General features: G+C 46.9%; 1 protein-coding gene across 1 annotated transcript in view; it reads right to left on the reverse strand.

The window, feature by feature from the left end:
• Window positions 1-20,981, reverse strand: part of LOC136361152 (plexin-A4) — a 122,515-nt gene that overhangs the window by 71,099 nt on the left and 30,435 nt on the right. The window contains exons 7-10 of the mRNA XM_066318874.1: window positions 16,345-16,441; window positions 12,694-12,884; window positions 6,948-7,099; window positions 6,224-6,341 (exon numbers count right to left, since the gene is read on the reverse strand). Coding sequence (XP_066174971.1) covers window positions 6,224-6,341; window positions 6,948-7,099; window positions 12,694-12,884; window positions 16,345-16,441 — 558 coding nt within the window. The remainder of the gene's footprint in view (window positions 1-6,223; window positions 6,342-6,947; window positions 7,100-12,693; window positions 12,885-16,344; window positions 16,442-20,981) is intronic.

Raw genomic sequence — 20,981 nt, forward strand, 5'->3', positions numbered from 1 at the left:
GGGAGGCACCCCCAAGGATGAATCAGGACTGCTGAAGTTGGCCACGTCCTCTGGCTGATAAAGAAACCTGGGGTGACACCAGCCCTGTCAGAGACCCTCTGCTCGGATGCCAGGTTTGGTGGGATGAGTTCAGACCCAACGTCAGTCTGTTCTCACCCCTCCAAAATGAGATCTGCCCTTGTACTCACTCAGAAATACTCCTACAAAGAAAAGTCCATGCCTGCAGCACCTTGGGTTACAATCTCTCATCTCCACTGCTTGTTTGGCATAGCCCAGGAGTCTTTTTGCTGTCACACAACACCAGCTCTGCAGGAGAACTCCGGTAGTGAACTGGTTTGATTGGATCTTAATGGGAAATCTCCACCTCCAAACTGTGGAGCTCACAAATTATGGAAATTGTTTGGTTTTGAAAACATCACTCAACTTCATTGATTCTTAGAATCACAGACTGATTTGGGTTGGAAGGGACATTAAAGGTCACCCAGTCCCACCCCAGCCATGGGCAGGGACACCTTCCACTATCCCAGGTTGCTCCAAGCCCTGTCCAACCTGGCACTGGACACTTCCAGGGATGAAGCACAGCTTCTCTGTCCTCACCACCTTCAGAGGGAACAACTACTTCCCAATATTTCTTCTAACCCTGCCCTCTGGCTGTGGGAAGCCATTCCCCCTTGGATGGAGGAGAGCTGTGGCTCAGCAGAACACCTGAGTTTATTCTTGCCTCTCCCACACAGGATTCCAGAATCACTGAAGCTGGAAAAAGCCTCCAAGATCATCGAGTCCAATCCATGACCAATCCCCACCTTGACAACCAGAACAGAGCACATTCCACTGTTCTTTGAACTCTAGGGATGGGACTCCATCCGCTCCTGGTGCAATTCCAATGTTCAACAACCCTTTCCATGAAGAATTCCTCCTGAAGTCCAACCTGAACCTGCCCTGGTGCAAAATGCCCACACATGACCCTAAATCTTCCTCTTATCTGACCTGGATGTTGAGACAGCCTCGAGCTGTCCTGCACTGACCACCTGGGGTGGTGGCGCTCCTGTCCAGGTGTCCTCTGAAATGCCACAGCCACAAAAGCAGCACTGCCCACCTGAACACCACCTCCCTTTTCCCTGCTGATTTTCTGAGCCTCTTTTTCCCAGCCTAACACAGTGTTGTGTTAAATATATCAAAAAGGGGCACAATTCCTTTAGAGGCTCCAAATCTCAAAACTCTTTTTCTTACCCTGCTACCCTCCCTTCTTCCCCAAATCAAGATAAAATACTCGTGCTCTGAAGGCACAGATCACCCTGTTACCACAATGCAGAGAGGAGGCATCAATATTCAGGGAGAAATTTGGAGTTACAGTTTATTCTTTCATTTGCATTTTAATAGAAAAACTTTCCATTCAGTCCCAAGTGAAAAGCTACTATATGCATTTAAATGAAGATTATTTCTTTCCCCCTCTCTTTAAGAATGATGACACAAGTGCTTGAAGCTCTCAGCTCCTCTGAGCGAGCAGGTACATCACGCAGTCACCTTATTGAGCTTTGGAGACCATTAATCCATGTTTATAAAACCACCTGACACACACCACAGCTCCCAGTCTCACACACACAGAGCCACCTCTGCTCTCAGGCCCCTCTGGTTTAATCATTTTGAAAAACAGCGGCAAGATTTCCATTTTGCTCCTATTCAAAATGCAGTTCTTGGAGGAAGGGCAGAACATGAAAATCAGACTTGCAGCTCTTTAGAAGGATCTATTGTCAGAGCTGGGCACTTACTGTGTTTAAACCTGACTGGTTTTCACCTGATGGTTTGGAAGCTGGTTTTATACTTAGAATCATGGAATTTTTGAGGTCAGAAAGGACCCCGAGGATCAACAAATCCAAGCATTAACCCAGCACTGGCAAGGCCACCACTGAAGCACTACTCTAAGCACCTTGAACACTTCCAGGGACAATGGTTCCACCACTTCCATGGGAAGCCTGTGCCAGTGCTTGGCAACATTTTCATCAAGATTTTTTCCCAATGTCCCCCCTGAGGCTCCCCTGGCCCGTTCCCTCTCCTCCTGTCCCTGTTCGCTGGCAGCACAGCCCGACCCCCCGGCTGTCCCCTCCTGGCAGGGACTTGTGCAGAGCCACAAGGTCCCCCCTGATCCACCTTTTCTCCAGGCTGAGCTCCTTTCCCAGCTCTCTCCGCCTCTCCTGTGGCTCCAAACCCTTCCCAGTTCTGTTCCCTTCCCTGAGGAATTTGAAATTGGATCCAGGATTTGAGATGGGCCCAGCACAGTGGAGTGGACACTGCCCTGGTCCTGCTGGCCACACTATTCCTGATAACAACCAAAGTGTCATTTGCTTCTTGGCCACCTAGACACACCTGGCCTCATGTTCAGCCACTGTCAACCGGGTCCTTTTCCACTGGGCAGCATTCCAGCCATTCTTCAAGCCTGATTTCCTGGGAATATTCTCTTCCATTCTCTTTTACTGGGATAAAAACCATAGGAAGAGTATGGAATCGCAAAGGATGCACTTCAGTACTACTCCTTTACATTTTGGGTACCACACCTCAAACTCCAGTGGTAACTCCCTTATTGATGGACACCCCCACCAGTACAAATTCCTGCTGGCCATGATGGCTGATTGCTGGGAGGTGACCAGGGAGAAAATGGGTTGGGAATGGCCCAAAGCCTACACAGCAGCACTGCAGCAGCATCTGATTCAAACATAGAGGAAGATTTAAATTAAAGACCAAAAGACCTTTGTCCCACCCCTGTGTGGGTGCTCTGCTCTCTCCTTGGGGTGGATAAAGCAGCCATGGCGTTTTGAGGATCCTCACAGCCCACAGCCACACCAGGAATGCTCTTTGACAAAGCACTGCTGTGTCTGGAGCCAATCTTACTGTCGTGGGTTGCAATATATGACTGTAAATGTGTATTCTATTTGCCATCTCTTGAAACTGGTTGGGGAGGTGTTTTCTTTATCTCTTGTATAATCCATTCCCCATAACTCCAGGGAGAGGGGCAGGTGCCTTCTGTTCATGGCCCAGCTGTTAGAACCAGCTGGGGCAGTGTTTCTTTATCCCTTCCAGGCCCCATCCTCCCTCCAGGGAATCTGCTGTTCATGGGCCATCCAGGCTCACTGCATGGCTGATCCAATTCCAGCATCCCATTGGGAGAGGCTCCACCCAGGGGGAGGAGCCCAGCATTCCCACCTGGATAAAAGCCGAGATTTGGAACAGCAGCACAGCCTGTTTGCACTGGATTCCCAGAGGAAAACCAGACCCAGCTCAGCACCACTGGACCCTTTTACACGATCATCTCTACTCCAACAGAAACCACATCTGTTCCTGCAGGAGGATTTATTGGGACTGCTCCCAACACCCTGACCAACAGGGTGTCAGGTTGTATGTATTCTGACTCTGTCAGGGTTTCTAGGATTTTTGCTTCTCTGTTTGCTTGTTTGTTTTGTACCACTACATGCATATTTTTAATATTCCTAGTAAAGAACTGTTATTTCTATCCCCATATCTTTGCCTGAAAGCCCCTAGTTGCAAAATTACAATAATTCAGAAGGAGAGGTTTTATATTCTCCATTCCAAGGGAAGCTCCAGCTTTCCCCGGCCAATGGCTGTCTTTCCAAACCAAGACACTTGCAAATGGGTTTGTGGCTCAGCTTTCTAAGTTCTGATGAACTATTAATTATTCATAGTAGCCTTCATGAGCATTGCACAGCACATTCACAGCAAAGCTACAGACTATTCACCATTTCCTCACAGGTGAAAGGTGACGGAAAATGCAAAGAGGGTCTTGTACATCAGTGATAGGCCAGAGAGTGACAACGAGGGAAAGAAGACAGAAAATTTTCTGCATTTGCTAGGATTTTAAATTCTTTCCTCAGCTCCCCAGCCCTATCTTCCCTCCAGCATCTCCTGCACACAGGTTTTCCACAGAGCAGCATCAGAGCTTGGTCTAAACCACCTCCCATGAAGCTTGTCAAGACCTTGCTTCCCAATCCATTCCTCCTGTGTTCCCAGGAGGTGCAAGATATGACTCAAACACACCTTGTGCACCTTTCTAGAAGTCCTATGGTAGTTGGAAGAGGGGAAAAGATAAAAGGGATGGGTGGGAAATGTTCTCCAAAACAAGGATTTTAGGAGCATACTCAGAAGAAAAGTAGGGAAAAAAAAAAAAAAAAAAGTAGAAAAAACCTGCACTGAGACAGAATATTTTCATCTAAAGCCAGAGTAAAGGTAAATTTTCTTCAGCACCCAAATTGAGAAGTGAATAGAATTTTTTTTTTTTCATTGAAAGACTGGGGCAATAATCACAGCAAGAAAATGAATAACTCTAGAAAAAGTATATTTCATTTAGATCATCATAAATTTCATTTCAGCTTTGTTTCCCTCTTGGCTTATTGTACTTTCTAATGCAATTTGCAGGTTTTGATCGCAGATGAGTTTAAAACAAATGAGCAGCTATTTGAATTTAAAAGTTTTGGTTATAAAGGTGGAGAAGAACCATTCTGGCATCCCTAAACTAAGCCACCTCTTTCTTTAAACACTGAAATTAAACACTCCATCGAGTCCAAACCATCATCTCTTCCAATTCTTGCAAGACAGGGGAAGGCTGAACCAACTGGCCAACTTTGACCAAGTTTTCCTTCAAACTTCTCAACAAGCAATTTTCCAGAAGATTTGCCATGAGTCAGGAGGTGACATTTATCTCCAAGGTGATGCCTTTCCTTGGTTTTCAAACATCTTCTTTCCCTTCAAGCTGCCATGCACTGTTGCAGGATGCCAAGGCACGCTGAGATTCCTGCAACAGCATCTCTGCCCTCCTGGCAGAAAAATCCGAGGAAGCCAAAAAAACACAGCTCCCACTGTGAAAGCAGGAGTATGGGAGAGGGAGTATGATGGGCAGGCTGGAGAGTGTCTCTGTTTTTAGATTTGTTTGTTGTTTTTTTTCTGTCTAGCAGAAAGGTATCGAGGTATTCAGCAGAGAAAACCCCGGTGGCGCCGTGCTCACGCCCTGGCAGCCGGGACGGCGGCAGGCAGAGGGAAAAGCTGTCACAGATGGACACGGATGATCAAAAGCAGACACTAATTCCGAGAGTAGCAGAGGTGACACACTGAAGTGTAATGTCCTGGAAAGAGCCCTTCTGGCTGCCTGGTAGGGGCTTTCTCTTAAGGCGTTTCTCTGCCCCTGCCACCGCTACACCTGAGTGACATCGGAAAACACGGAGAACTGAGGAATCTCTGCAGCTTAAGGGGGGAGTCCAAGACATTTGCATGCATTACAAGTTCCCTTTACCATAAAGAAATGCTCAGGCATGTGAATAATTTCAGAAGAGACCCATTCTCTTACAGGAGTCAAGAGCTTTTGATGGGAACAAAGGGACCCTCTCATCTCAAACCTGCACAGATCTGAACAGATCAAGGCCAGACAATGCTTGCATGTCCCCAGCAAGGGGCCTTGGAGGAATAATCAGGTCTCTTGGACAAGGAACATCATCAGAAGGGAGGAAAAAAGCACAGATTGAGTGTACAACATGTGTTTGCACTTGAACTGAAGCTGAAGCTTGCAGGTGTCTCTCGTTTCATCACGGAGCATCCAAAACAGTTGCCTACCAGCACTGAGCCCCAGCTACATCCTACATCTCACCAGCAGCCTGAGCTGGATCTGTCCTGATCCCAGTGCTCCTGGTGTGGATGCGATGAATAAACACCTCGGGGAATCCAAGAGGGAGGAGAAATCGAGTCCATCACACTCAGGCTGCTGAAGATCAGGGGGGTGTAATGAGTAGTGGCAACCCTCAAGTTTCTTCTGGAGGACACTGGTGGCTCCAACCAGAGGGGTGTTGGTAGCAAGAGCATCACACTCCCAAAAAAATAAGATACTAGGGAAATTTTTCACTTTTTTAGCTCTCTTTTTTTCTTTCCTGTACAGCACTTTTAACTATTAATGAGAATTTTCTGTATTAATTTGGACAGCAGCTGCATGGAACTGTAACCGGACTAATAATCTAGACTATTATTAGGTTGTTAAAACTTTAATTAGACTGGCTATTTTTGCTGGGAACAAGATGTTGAAAGGAAAAGGAATGAACAATTTGGTGCACCCAGAACAGTAGTGAAGAGCTCAGAGGCTCAGCCTGGTGAAGGGCAATGGACAGAGGGAGTAAAGAAGACCAAGGCAAAGGAGTTCAGAGCCAAGGAGAACTTTTTTTCAGGAACTTACCATGAAGTAGTAGAGCTGGGAAGACCTGGCCATAAACTCAGGCTTACACTCGGCCACACAGATTTCCACGAATCCGGCGTGCTGGCTGGGCTTGGCCTCCCCCATCTCACACACGATCCTGAGGGGGAAAATACCAACCAAGAGCAGAGCTTGAGGGATGGTTTGGTAAAATGGAATTGGAGCAAAGAGCCCACAGTGCTGAGGGATGGACTGTAGATTACCCACCCTCTTCTGTCCCATCCAGAATCCAAATGGTGGATTAAGTTATTCTTTAGAAAGTGGTGGCCTCTGACTGGGACAAGTGTGGGGTGGTGTAAATTTACTTAAATACACACAGAAACATTTGGGCTGACATCTGGATCCATCCCTCTCAGCTCCAGCCCAGCATGGTGGAGGCAGCTCTAAGGTTTAATGATCACTCCTGCATTTAGCAAGAGGCTTTTCAGGATTGCTGCCTTCCAAACTGGAATTGAACACCTTGGGGTGACTTCTTGGTGAAAATCAGGATAACTTCAGGGCATTTGCCATGAAGATCACCTGAACATTCAATCCAAACACAGTAATAACTGGATTATTAAATAAATGGATTATCCTGAGCTGTAGGTGAGGAATATCCTCTTCCATCCCTCAGTTCCCAGGTTGAGATGGATTCCTTGGAGGGCCCTACAGGTAGGAATGTCATTAGGTGTGCTGTGGCCTTTGCTCTGCCACACACCCCACTTACTGCTCTGCTGGGATGTACCCTTCCACCAATGGCTTGCACTCCACACCAGCCACCTTGACGTGGGATGCGATATCCCGGAATTCCAGCCCCAGGTTCTCCCCACGGATGGTCACCTTGGTCCCTCCCTCACGAGGGCCCGTCACGGGGTTGATCTGGGGAAACAAGCCAAGAGAAAGTAGAACAATCAAACCAGGTACCAGAATCCTCTCAGGGGAAAGAACAGACAACTTTTGGGGATCACTAGGGACGCTTATAATTATAAATGCTAAACAGGTGAAGGAACAAACCTACTTCAGGTACTCAGAGTATGCAAAATTCTGCCTCAGACCTCATTTATTCTATTTTAACTGCTTGCAAAACATCCAGAAGTGTGTAGATTTTTTTCTAGGCAGGAGCAGGGATTTGTGGAGCAGCAGCTGAGCCCTGCACTTGCTAGACGTGAGCCATGGAAAGGCAGGAGAGGGACACAGTGGAGAGAAATGGGAGAAAGAACAAGACAAGGACATAAGGGGTTGAGCCAGTCACTTGAAATCCTAAATTCCCAGCACAAAAGCATGTGGATATTTTGTTCTCTTCTGGAGGTAGGTAATGGTCATGCATCAGAAATTCAGCTGAAAATGTATATCTGGAATAAAACTAGCCAAGCCACAATAGGAACATGTTGTTGGGTTAGGTGTGGAGGAGGTGGGTGGTAACTGAAAGAGCAGAAGCAGAAGCTGCTCTGTGCCAACGCCTCTTCCTGAAAGAGCTCTAGTTTCCTGCTGGGAGAGCTGAGGCCATTGGAAGGGTGGGCAGGGAGCATGGACAGATTATCTGTGGAGCCTCTGAGTCTCAGCATGAGATGAGCAACCATCCCAACTAACCTGGGGGCTGCTGGAATGCTGTTTTCATCCCAGCCTGGCCCTGCACCAGACCCTTGCAGGGTCTTGCTCCATGACCTTTGTCCAGAGCCAGGTGGGAATCAGCACTGGAACTGTCTCCTGAGTGATGCAGTGCTGATTTTTCCCCAGCCAGCTCGTGGCATTGGGTTGAGAGTGGGCTGTTCCCAGAGAGCAGCACAGTATGGGATAGAGCTGTAGGGATTATGCTCTCAGGCACTGAGAGCAGGAGCCAGGAGGAGGGAGAGGTCTTTCGTGTGGTTTCCAAAGGGGTCTATTCCTCAAAAGAGTGATGGATGAAAGACAGTGAACACAAGTGTGCAAGAACTTATAAACAGGGGAGGGTACAACTCATAACCAATAGGGAAAGGATGGGAGGACTGACAGAACAGTGACCAATGAGAAAAAACACAATGGGAGGGTACAACTTGAATAAACCAATGGTGCATCAAAGAACACAGAAATTTGTGGAAGTAGGGCAAGGATGGACAAGGATTGACACCCTGATGGGTGAGGCAAAGGGCAGGCACTAGCTAGGATTGACAACAGAGTAAGGGGAGTGTGGGCTCAATATTTTCCTAGCCTGAGAATTGCTGAGCTCTTTCCAAGGGAAACTTTTCAACAGTTTTCTTTTTCCCCAAAACAACCTTGTTTTATTGTGTAATATTGTGTAAACAATATTCCTTTCCCATAACAACAGGTGTTGTGTGCTATTTCTGTTACTTGGCCAATGGGAGAGGTCTCAGTCCTATGGACCAATAACGTGTCTTTTTAGCAAAGCATGTTATAAAAAAGCTGAATAAATTGTAAATAAACCTTCTAATTTCTACTGCCTCACACTTTATTTCGTGTCCTACAGGACAGGAGAGTAACAGAGAATATTCTTGAACGAGGGGCAGGTCTTAGGGTATAGCAGACAATTAGGACTAAATTAATACTACTGGGGGGGGTACAAAACAAACTGTTAAGGATAAAATTACAATCCAAAACACGCTGCAACACCTGAGCACTGGAACAACACCAGAATCAAGGGGCTGGCCTTTAATTATCTCCATTCTGCCCTTCCAACTCCTTGCCGTGCCCACTTTGCCATGCAACTGCCCTGCTGCCCACTCAGGATGCCACGGCTGCCATCTGCCAGCGCTGGCACAGCTCTCCCTGCAGTGAGGCTGGGGGAATTCCCTGTCTCAGGTCCATACCCGCTGCCCCTGGCTCTGCCAGGTGGGAATTTGGAGCTGGCAGTGATGCCCTGTATGAGCAGTTGGACTGGCATGGAAAGGCGAGGCACTTGAATGAGCAGAGCTGCTCCCGACCACTTCCCTGGCACCAGGCTTGGTGTAATTCCCACCCAAAGGGTGATTGTAAGAAGGCCCATCTTTCATAAAAGGAAGGACAGCCAGGCACCTCCAGGGGATATTTAATTTTTTGCTTATTAACTTTAGGATGTTAATTTTAGGTGTTGTGAACCAACTCCTCAGTGAATGTGGCTTAACTGTGACACTACAGGGAAGCAGGAGGTATTTGTGGTGGTTTTCCAAGAAAGAAAAAAGAAAGGGAAAGAAGAATGGGAAGGGGAAAGGGAAAGTGAAAGGGAAAGCTGTCTAAAGCACAAGATTTCAAAAAATTGTTGCTCTGACTCAAAAAGCATCAACAGGAAATTTCTTAGAGCAAAGCCAACACAGCACCACTGAATCCTTCTCTGGGCAATATTTCATTTGTAAAGGCCAACATCAAAACCCACTTATTTCCTTAAAACCCACTTATTTATTTAAATCAAGAGGGCCTGGGATTCTCCCAGGATCACATCGATGATTTTTAACCCTATTTCATAGCTCTGCCAGAGATTCAACCAAGAGGAAGGTGTTACCAGGTTGTTTTCACAGCAGGAGAGGAGGAGCCTGTTCTATGACAGGTGAAAAATGTGGCATGAGACCTGTCAGTTTTGGAGAGGAAAATCCAGGCAGGGAAACAAAAGCTGCCAGGAAGCCTCAGCTTCCTCTGGAAGACCCAGAGCTGCATCCCAGTTTCCAGTCTCTGCTCATATCAGCTGATGCTTGTCACTCCTAGAGGAGGTTTTTGTGGCTCAGCAAGTCTCTGAGTCCTTTAATTTCCCTGAGTGGCTCTGTAAATGCCAGAGCTGGTACAGAAACGGGGAGATGGGTGCTTGAGGGGGTGTGAGTGCCCCTACAAGTGTGAGTACACGTGTTGTTCCTCCTCTTCCTTGCAGAAATCCAGCCCTGGCTCCTCTCCAGGCTCTGGATGCTCCCACCCCACAGCTCCAGACCTACCATTAGCTGCAATATATATCCAGTCACTTGAGATTACTTCCATGCTAATGGCTCAGAAAAAGGCCTTCCAAGAGCTACTTAGGATTGCAGCAGGCAGCTGGAATATTTCATGAGCGAGTGTTGCAATGATCTGTTCGAGCTCGGAGAGTTGTTGGAGGAAATGCTAGCAGAATTTGAAGCATGGCCCCTGTGGAGCTCTAGGGTGGGGAATGAGGGCTTTGCTCTTCAAAAAGAGGCTGGAGATGAAGGATTAGGGCTAAAGTGTGGTAGGGAATGTAGGTGGACCTTCAGAACCTCTGCGCACCCAGGTCCTTGTGTTTTGGGTTTGTGCTTCATCCATCAGCTGCCCCATACCAAATCCTATCATTGTTTCACGAGGTCTGAGAATCTGAAAATGTTTTCAAAATGTTTCCCCCAACTCCAAGTGATTTTCAAGGCTTAAATTTGAATTTTCAGGTGTAGCTGTGCTTTCTGCCTGTCTGGGTTTGGTTTCAGGTGTTTGAGGTGGGGTCAGAATTACCAGTCTCAGATAAATCCAAGTAAAGTAGAGACCTTCACCTTGGAAACACCAGAATAAACTGTAAACATCAGAATAAACTGAACTCCAACTGTTCAACTGAGAGAGAGCTTTGAAAGCTGGTGAATGGCAGGGAGATGGATCAAAACACAGGGAAAGGGGTTATTTTCAGTAACATCTGGGAAAAAACATATTCAACACAGCCTTTGCTCTCCCAAAATGTTCAGGCACAGATACTGGTTTAGGATTCTTCCATAACAGCCCCACTTTTTGAATCTAAATCAATTACAACTTAAAAAAGCCTTTCTTGCTTTCTAGGAAAATAACCCACCTTATTATTTCTATTAAACCAGCATTGTGGAGGCTGGAATTTTCTCTTTTACATTTCCCCATTTTCCCTGTCTCATTTCCTTCCTGGCTTTTCCCATTTGTAAATCAGGCCCTGGGCACATTGAAAGGGTGCTCATGTTGGGTAAGGCCTGGTGACTGAGAGCTGCTCCAGGCAGGAGGCAGCTGGAAAGGGATGGAGCCCTCATTTTCAAGGCTCAAGTCTGTCCTGCTGCCTGTGCTGTGACCCTGAAAACATGTCTGGCATTATGGCAAAGGCATCCGAAGACAGCAGACAAAACTCCCTTTAGATTTCAGGCTGGACTTTCGTCCACTGCCTTGTCTCCCTTCTTCTGCTCCTTGTCTTTATGGTCTTCTTATTCTCTTATTTCCTTTTTGAACCTTTCCTCCAGCTTCTCCTTTGGCCCAGCCAACACAATCAATAGGGAACTTCCTGAAGAACAAAGTTATTCTGCAGGTCCTTCCCCCAGCCCTGCCCTCTTTATCTTAACAGGACAGTTCCCAACTTTTCCTACTCCAGGCTTGCTCCTGCTTCTTCCTTGAGCCTTCCAAGGGCACATCTGACAACTGTACATGGCATTATTTGCTCTGTGAAGACTTTTTTCACCTCACAACATCAGCCAGGAGCAGGACAAACAAAAGGGCGTAATCTGCTGGAGTCAGCGGAGGGTTGGCTTGGTTTTTGTTTTTTTTTTTTTTTTCTGGACATGGCTTTGTCCATGTCATGTTGTCAGAAAACATGAATTACACCTTCCCTCTTGCTTGACCTCCTGTCAGCAAAGCTCCGACGTCTCCGGGATAACTCAACACCACCTTCTCAGCCAGGCTGGCCAGAGAGTCTGCTCCAAGAGACATTTCAGCTCCTTTCATTTACCCTCACATCGACCATTGGAGATGTCCCAGAGCATCTTGTCTCACCTTCAGCTGTTCCTCTTAAAGGCCAAGGTCTCAACATCTGCCAGCCCTTTTTGGGCAGGTCAGGTGCTCTGGGGTTCCTCAGGTTGCAGCAGCACTCTGTGTTTGGGGATTATAGTGGAAATCCTGACACCCTTGGGTGTTAACCCAAGGTCATCCCTGGGTTTTAGACACTTGAAATTGTGCTCCTGCCTGTGAAACCACCGTGATGGATGGGGGAAATGATGCCTTAAGTTTGAGCTTCCATGTTTTCAGACTCTGTGCTGCCCAGGGGTGCAGTTCTGAGCCTCCCATTCAGTGTCAGTCAGCCCTTGACAGAGCAGGGAGACAAAACAAATCCTTTCCTATTGAGGACCAAGGACAACTTTCAGGCCCAAAAGCATCAAAAATGGTGGAATGAAGAGAGAAACACGAAGGATGAGACTTCACACCCTGAAGCTGTAATTGGACAATTAAACCCCAATATGAAAATGGACCAAGACTTAAAAAAGTGTGAGACCTCATGACTGGTTGTCCATTTTGTGACCATTTTGGGTCCACCTTGGGTGTAGCCCTGGCCAGGCTCTTGTCCTGCCCAAGGTGTACCCTAAAGGCCTTTCAATAAATATCTACTTTATTCTCCAGCTCAGTCCAGTCTCTGTTTCAGGTCAGCCTTCCCAAGGCATCAGTGGCCTCACATCCCCAGACCCTGACCCAGCAGAACTCAGCCCTGATCTTCCCATCACCAACCCAACCCCAAGTCAGGAGAACAAACCGAGGACAGGGAATCCCACCGGCTTTCTTGCAGAGCCACGACTTACATCCGTGATCTTGGGGTTGGTGCACTTGCCCTTGGTGCTGGAGAGCTCCAGCCACTGGCTGTCCTGGGCTGGGCAGTGCTGCCTCAGCGTGCACTGGTTCTGCCCCTGGCACCAGCCACACTCGAAGTCGGGGTCGGCTTTCAGGCAGAGTCCGCAGCTGTCCCGCATGGCCCCGCACTTGTACAGGTGAACTGCAGGGGACAGCAAAAAATAAAAAACATCTGAGAGACGCAGACAGCACAGAAAAGTGTGGAATGGCAGTGGGAGCAACAGGGGAAAGTGTTCTGGGCTGCTCATGCCAGAGGCAGGATGGAATCTCTCCAGGGAGGTGAGTAATGAGGGGGAAACATGGACGTCCTTCTTGAAATAAAGTTCATTTGTTAGTTCATTTTTCATCAAAGGGGTTTTTTGGAAGCTGAGAGCAGAAGGGAGGATGGTGCTCTCAGTATGGTGAGGGACAACCAGCAGGAGGCTGGAGGAAATGATGCTTGGGCAGTGATTTGGCCTCAGTCCCTTCCTTCGTCACAGACTGAATGTCATAAAGTGTCACCAACAACCAGCCTCAGACTCAGCTCTTCATCCTAAAAGAATTTTCTAGACCTGGCCAACCCACAGCTTCAACTTGGGCGTGAAACTCCCCAGAATTCTGTGTTAAGATGGTGCCACTCAGGTTTCCCACTCGACAGAAACCCCAAAAGATAACACAATGTAATACACAATCTAAATACACAATGGTTCATTTTGAGACTGATTCCAGCGATTCACAACCAGCCTTTAACCCTTCTTCTGCTCCAGAAATTCAGTCTGTTTCCCACTTTGAAGCAGAGTTGTTCCACTCTGATACAGACAGCAGTGATTAATGCTTAGCTGCATTTTGGGCTGTTAAGTGATTAGAAGCACTCCAAGCTTTTTCCACTAAAGCCTAAAAATATTGAAGTCCTCCTATGAAATGAGATCATGCTATTTATCCTTATTTTACAAATGTAGAAACCGAGGCCTGGCTTACAGAGAGACCTGATAGCAAAATTCTCCTCCTGGAAGGTGAAGGTGACAGAATCAAGGCTCTCAGACTTTTTTTTTCCTTCATTTGTGGGCATGTTGGGAGATTTTCCCTCTGTGCTTCTGTTTTGCTATGTCCATAGGTGACTAAAGTGGTTTTTATCTTTATACACAATCCCAGAGATATTTGGAAATATTTGTGCTGAAAAGCCCTGTCTCTCTATACTTTCCCCCTAGAAGTCAGCAAGTATTGGCCGGTGCAAGAAAAACTCAGAAACTCTTGATTTTTCCATGCTGAGTGCAAGGAAAGTACCCAGAAGTACCCCAAAAAGCCGGCCAACATCTGTCAAGCACAGGGTTTTCCAGACCTCGTGGGATACACCTCTTTACTTAGTTTTCTGTTGGATTTCCTCAAATTTGCTGAGTTGTTCTGCTTGAGATGCCACCAGTGGGTATCTCTGCAGGTAATTAAGTAGGTTTGGGTCAGTTTAGCATTTCAACCTCCCAGCCCAGCCATGGTGATGCTGGATGTGAAAGCAGTGGCATCTTGGTCACCTCTGCGTCCTCATGAGAGTGTGGCACTGCTTCCATGTGGTGTCTCTATGGGCACATGCCCAAACTCTCCTCCTGACCAAAAACATGATGATAATATCCAAATTACTCATCTGGGATAGCCACCAGCCAGTGCTGCCTCCCAGATTTTTTCCGAAACATTATTTGCAACATTTTGGCTTGGAAAAACCCAAGAAGAGACTGTGCTAGAGATGATGATTCTTGAGTTCACCCCCTGGTCTGCTTTATGTTAGTTGCACAAACAGTCCTAAAATGTGATCATCATGATTATGAGATTAATTTTACTCCCACATCACCTAGGATAGCCCAAGAAAAGGATTTACCTTTTTGGTGTGGACCATGTTGTGTCAGAGATGCTCATTTTATGGTAGCACAAAACTAAGAAGGACTGGGGCAAGTGTCCAAATTCTGACCTCCAACCCACACTGTTAAAGGTTCTCACAGCCCATGGCACTGTTTGGGCCTGTGGAAATTAGCAGTGTCCTGGAAACACCTCGGCACAGCTTGGAGAAAAGGAGATAACTTCAGAGTAGAGGCAGGGTGGAAGTTTCAACATAGGCTGTGCCTGAATGCCAGGGCTGGACAGGAATCTCCAGCCTGTTGTGTTTGCTGAGTGGATTTAACCATCAAAAGCTACAGTTTTGGGTTTTTGTGCTAGAATTCTGCCATTCAGAGGGGTTGTGCCATGGGGAGAAAAGTTGGTTTCTGTTGCTATCCAGGTTCAATATGGTGTTGGTGGGAACCTCACTCACCACCCCTTGATGCCTTCAGTTTGAGCTTTCATGGTTTTCAGACTCTGTGCTGCCCAGGGGTGCAGTTCTGAGCCTCACATTCAGTGTCACTCAGCTCTGCACAGAGCAGGGAGACAAAACAAATCCTTTTCCTGATAAAGACCAAGGACAACTTTCAGGCCCAAAAGCACAAACAGGGGTGGGCTGAAGGGAGGAACAAGAAGGATGGGATTTCCTAATCTGAAATTGTAATTGGACAATTAACCCCAATATGCAAATGGACCAAAACTTATAAAAGTGTGAGACCTTGTGACCAGTTGTCCATTTTGTGACCATTTTGGGTCCATTTTGTGACCATTTTGGGTCCACCTCAGGTGTAGCCCGGGCCAGGCTCTTGTCCTGCCCAAGATGGATCCTTTAAGGCCTTTTAATAAATATCTACTTTATTCTCTTAGCTCTGCCTAGTCTCTGTTCCAGGTCAGCCCTCCCAAGGCATCACCCTCAGCACGAGGGTGGGTATGGAACGCTGTGACAGCACTATGGGAGAACCTGATGGGGACAGATGGAGTGGGAGAAGGTGTGGGAAGTGTCCACGACAAGGTAAAGAGAGGGAGGGAAGGAGAAATTTCTGAGAGGTGATGATATGAGAAGAAGAGAATCTGCAGGTGTGAGCTGCAAATGCAGGGCAGCCGAGGAGAGGGGAAGGTTCCAGGGTGGAGAGACGAGAAGGAAGAAGATGTGAAGGGACCATCCATCTCCAGGAACACCCAGCCTGCCTCAGGATGTGCAGCCCCTTCTGCAAGGGGCACATCAAACCTGTGCCATCCGCGGTGCTTAAACACGTGGTGGTTTTCAGATCTTTTTTATTGCTATCATTTTATTTTGCTCAGAATTCTCCCACTGGAGAGCTGCAGCTTTTCTGCTCCCCCTCTGCCTTTCCCTGCTCATTACCAAACTGCCTGTGAGCAGAGAGCCCGCTCTCCTGGCATGTTAACTTGAAGAGCATCACTGCAGGAGAAATAAAGAGGGGGGAGAAAAAAGCTGGAGAAGGAGGGGCGTGAAAACCAGGCACGAGGATGTGGGGAGAAGCGGGAGGCAGGAGACGATGAAGGGAGACAGGGAGAGCGACACAAGTGGGAGGGAGAGTCGCGTTTCTCAGGTGCAATGAGAGAGTTGGAGGGCTGGGGGGAGGCACACAAAGCACTCAAAAATTGGTAATTTCCAGAGTGCAGGGAACAAGTGTGCGGCAGGCAGCACGGGGAGACGGTGGCAGCTTTGTTAAGTGCAGGGAGCGAGGGCCCGTTGCTAAGGTTACCGCTTCCAAGGACAAGTTGAAATAACTCTTTACCTTTGTTCTGTGCTGGGTTGTCAATGTTGAAATTCCCGTTCCACACGACTGTCAGCTCCACTGGCAGGCTGTTAATCTCCATCCCTTCGTACGAGTACTAGAATTGGGAGAGGAAAAACAAACCAAAAAAAAAAAAAAAGAACTAAAAAACCCCAGACTATAGAGAGTGCCTGGAGGTGGGGAGGGGATGGGACGAGGCAAGAGGTGGTGCTGAACATGGAGAACAAGAGAAATGGAGCTCTCACTCACCTCCCTAATCAGCAGCACCCTGCCAGAATGCCACGGGATGCTCCCAAAAATGTGGATCTCCAACCATGCCCCTCACTAAAGCCCATTTACCCATTGGGTGAACATTCCCAGAATCCCAGAATGGGGATGGAAGGGGACCTTAAAGCCCATCCAGTACCATCCCTACCATGGGCAGGGACACCTTCCATTATCCCAGGGTGCTCCAAGCCCTGTCCAACCTGGCCTTGGACACTTCCAGGGATCCAGGGTCAGCCACAGCTGCTCTGGGCAACCAGAGCCTCACAACCAAGAATTCCTTCCTAATATCTGATCCGAACCTTTCTTCAACTTAAAGCCACTCTCTCCTGTCCTATCACTTGGAAAAACATTCCATTATGTAAGTGAGTTTGTATGTGATGGGCCTGAACTCTGAAATCCATTTTTTTGGGTGTTGAGCACAGCTTTGACAAGAAGTTTTCCAAGTTGTGTGCAACTTCAAGGTGTAAATAACACATTCTGGGTCTTCCATCCAGCTGAGCCTCTGCTGTGTATTCCATAGGTGCTGAGTGTGTAGGGGAGGTTATTTACACTAAGGATGTCTTGAAGAACTCTTGGAAGCTGACTTGAGGTCTCAAAATCAGGGAAACCCCTTGAAAAAGGGGGAAATGTAGCCAGTGTGTAATTATAGACCTGTCAGCCTAACTTGGCTTCCCAGAAAGAAAGTACATCAAATTATTAAACAATCAATTTATAAGCACCTGCGAGATGATAAGGTGATAAAAATCAGCCAGCACAGATTTGTCAAGAACAAATTGTGTCAACCCAATCTAATTTCCTTTTTGACAGGCTTAATGACTTTGTGGATAAAGGGGAGGCAGCAGATGTGATTTATCCTGATTTCAGGAGAGTGTTTGCTACTATCCTACAGCAGATCCCCATAAACAAACCAGGGATATATGACCTAAGGAAGGCCACCATAAGGTTTATGCAAAAACCATTAAACAAAAAGATCAGATAATTCCATGTCAAGCCGTGAGGACGTTTCAAAAGAAATATTGTCCTGAGTCTGGCAATACTCAGTATTTTCACTACTGACTTGGATGATTTCATGACACTGTTCTGGAGGGGGTGTAAGAACCTCCAACAGCAGGGTTAAGAATTCAAAACAAACTTGACAAACCGTAGGACTGGGCCAAAATCAACCAAATGAAATTCAATGCTGGCAAATGGGGACTATTTTTCAGTAGGAGGAATTGATGCAAACAACTCTGAAATTGGAGTGGCTGGGCAGTGCTGCAGTAGAGAGTCTGGGGACTGCTGGAGATCATGAACAGACTGTAAATCAACAATGCCATATTGCTGCCAAAACCCAAACAATTCTCATGTGAGGATGGAGCAGATAGAGTTTGTTACATGTGTAAACCCCAGGAGGCAATCACTTTTCCCTACTCAGAACCAGAAAGGCTTCAGCTGGAGCAAGGGGTATCCAGTTCCCAGCAAATACATCTTTAAAAACTGAAAAAAAAAAAAATTCTGAGAGAGTTGGACAGATTTAAACAAACTCTTGTCAGGGGCAGTCAGGGTGCACAGAGGTGACCCCAACGAAGGAAATGGAAGCTGCTCCCTGGAGGCCATCTCCATGTGGTGCTGAGTGGTTTTTTTTTCTCCTGGATTTTGATTTATCTCAAGCCAGTTCACCCCCCTCCATCAGCAGCTTCCACCCAACACTTCACCAAAAGGCAAAAAAACCTCACAGCGGGAGAGGAGGTGGTTGATTAAAGGACAGAAGGGAACAAGAAAGAAGGGGAGAAACATTTTGTGCCTGCTGCTATTGCTGAGCACGGGGCACATAAGGATTTACCCTCCTGGGATCTACAGAAGGACAAAATCCCACTTTGAAAGGAAAATATTTTCCCCACCACTGGGTTAAATATAACTCAGCAAGCTGGTCTGGCTGGGCCAAAAAAAGTCACTCAAGGGTCTTCCATCCCTTAAAATGCCATTGTGACTATCCACAGAGATGCCAAAGCTCTGAGCTTTACAGGTGGGTTTTCCTGTATCCATTAATTGCTGTATAATTGCGGAGTAAATGGTAACTGATGATTTCTGTCCATTACAGCAGAGTGGGAGCTGCTGGCACAGTAATTCCCCTTTGCACAGACTAAACACAATTAGCCATTAATCTGCAAAACGCTGTGATTATGATCCAGTTGTAGGGAATTTATGGGTATTTGTGGTTTCCATGGATGTAAAGAGCAGCTCAGGTCCTTTGCAGTAGACCTGCTGGTCTCATTCAGGATTTGCATTTTTGTGACACTTTTGTGTGTCACTGCCAGCGAGACTGAAGATGATACAGAGTGGACTCACACCTCTGACTTTTCCCAGCTCTGAAGGGCTGGGAGCAAGGATGGGGAGACAGGAGTGGGAAGGAGAATGCCTGAAGAGTGGTGAATAATTAAACTTCTGCCACTCAGGAACACCTGCTTTGCACAGCACTTGGAAAACGCTGATTGGGAATGGAAAAATGGGATATATACAGAATAACTGGTCATCCTAAAATCAGAAGACAAGTCTTAGAAAGGGCCTCAGCAGAGCCTCGTGGGTGTTTTGGGACTTAGCTGGAAGCAGAGCCTAGGCAGGGCTGCCAAGGGACAGGCAGCTGGAATCTCCTGGAGCCTTTCTTCCCATGGAAGATCCCAGTGCCAGCAGCAGCAGCTCGGCTGGGTTTTAGATCTTATCTGTCTGTAGCACCAGGGGCAAACATGTATTGGACTTTTTAACCCAGCAGGCTTGATCCAGACCTGGAAAGGCATGTGAGGGGATAAATTGATACAGGTTAGCACATGGTCAGAGTGTAATGAACCACGTGTAAATGTATCAATCTCTGAGGGTCCAGCCTTTGCAGAGAAGTGCCTGAATTAAGGAATTAATTAATTTCCAAGACTGCTCTTCAGAGGTGTTTTGTAAAGTAAAAGGTTTAATAAGAAAAAATAACAAAATAACAAATGTTACAGAAAACAAATAATAAGCCGTTCACAGGTGTCTGAGAAACCTCTGACACCCCCCTAGAAACACTTCAAAAAAACACTCCTTTACTTCCTTTGGGCCCCTTCCTAAACACTGACTGTTTTAGGAGGGATAACCAGACCTGCTGCCAATAGAGAGAGAGACAGGCTTTGAAGAAAGGTGACAAGGTCCAGTAGATGCTTCTCTCTTGGCCCTGAGCCAATTACAATCAGAAGGGCACAGAACTTTCTAGTTAAACTTCTTAAAATGCCTAAAGGTAAACTGAAACTCTTTCCCTCTCTGGAAGCACCTGCTGGGTGTGGGAAATGCATTCCTACAATAAATCCCCTGAAGAGCTCCGAGGATGAAGCCAGCTGGGGTGAGGGTGCTCACACTGCCCATGCCCGGCCCCAGCTGATGCTGCAGGGCAGCGAAACAGCAATTTGCAAAGGAACACTGAGGAAATGCTCCTTCCTCCTCAGACCACAGGAGCTGCTCACTCATTGTGACCCCTCTTCAAAGCCCACTGAACTCAACAGAAGTCTTTGAAAAGGACTCGCTGAGCAGTGACAATAAGATGGAAATGTGTTTGAGGGGAGGAAGAAGGGCCGGAGCATTGATCTCCAGGAGAGCAGAACTTCCAGGACACTCCTGTGTCACTGTTAGGGACACGAATGAACTACACTCTCTCAGGTTGAGGGGTGGGCAGAGGAAGAAGCAGCAGTTTATTATGATTTGGGGTTTAAATAGGATTTGGGATTTGATTAAGGATTGGGAGATGAGAGGAACAGCTCTCTGACCCCAGTGGTCAATTCAGCAGTCCATCACAGAGAGGTATGTGAAAACAATCTACTTTTGTTTATGTTACATTCGTGAGAGACCACACTAGAAATATGTAAACAATCATCACTGGAAGGCTAAAGGATCAGGGCTACACTCCTGAGAAGTGTTCATACCATCAGGGCTTGTCTCTCCACCTTTCCTTGCACAACTGCCTCCAACACGGGCAAAACATCCCAGGAGATGTAAATCTGACCCCTAAGTCTGACCAATCTGGCTTCTAATCACAATAATCTCATCAAAGCAGAAAATTATGGGCAATTTGGGGACCCAACTGAGAAGGAAAGGCTATGCTGCCTGGAGCACAGACTGGCTCTCCTCAGGAAATGCCAAAAAGCTGCTAGAAGGAGCTGTTCTATTTCACAGGAGCAATGTTTGGAACTCACAAGTATCTTTTTTTTTTTTTTTTTTTTTTTTTTTTTTCCTTTTAAACTCCCCAGCAGTATCAGATACTCCCACAGTCTGTGCAAATCCATACCCATGCCTGATCACTTGCAGCATCCTGCCCTTTGGATGCTCAATTTGGCTCAAGCACACTTAAGATGACAAATCCGGACTGATTT

Source organism: Sylvia atricapilla, chromosome 5, assembly GCF_009819655.1.
Source record: "Sylvia atricapilla isolate bSylAtr1 chromosome 5, bSylAtr1.pri, whole genome shotgun sequence".
Lineage (NCBI taxonomy): Eukaryota > Metazoa > Chordata > Aves > Passeriformes > Sylviidae > Sylvia > Sylvia atricapilla.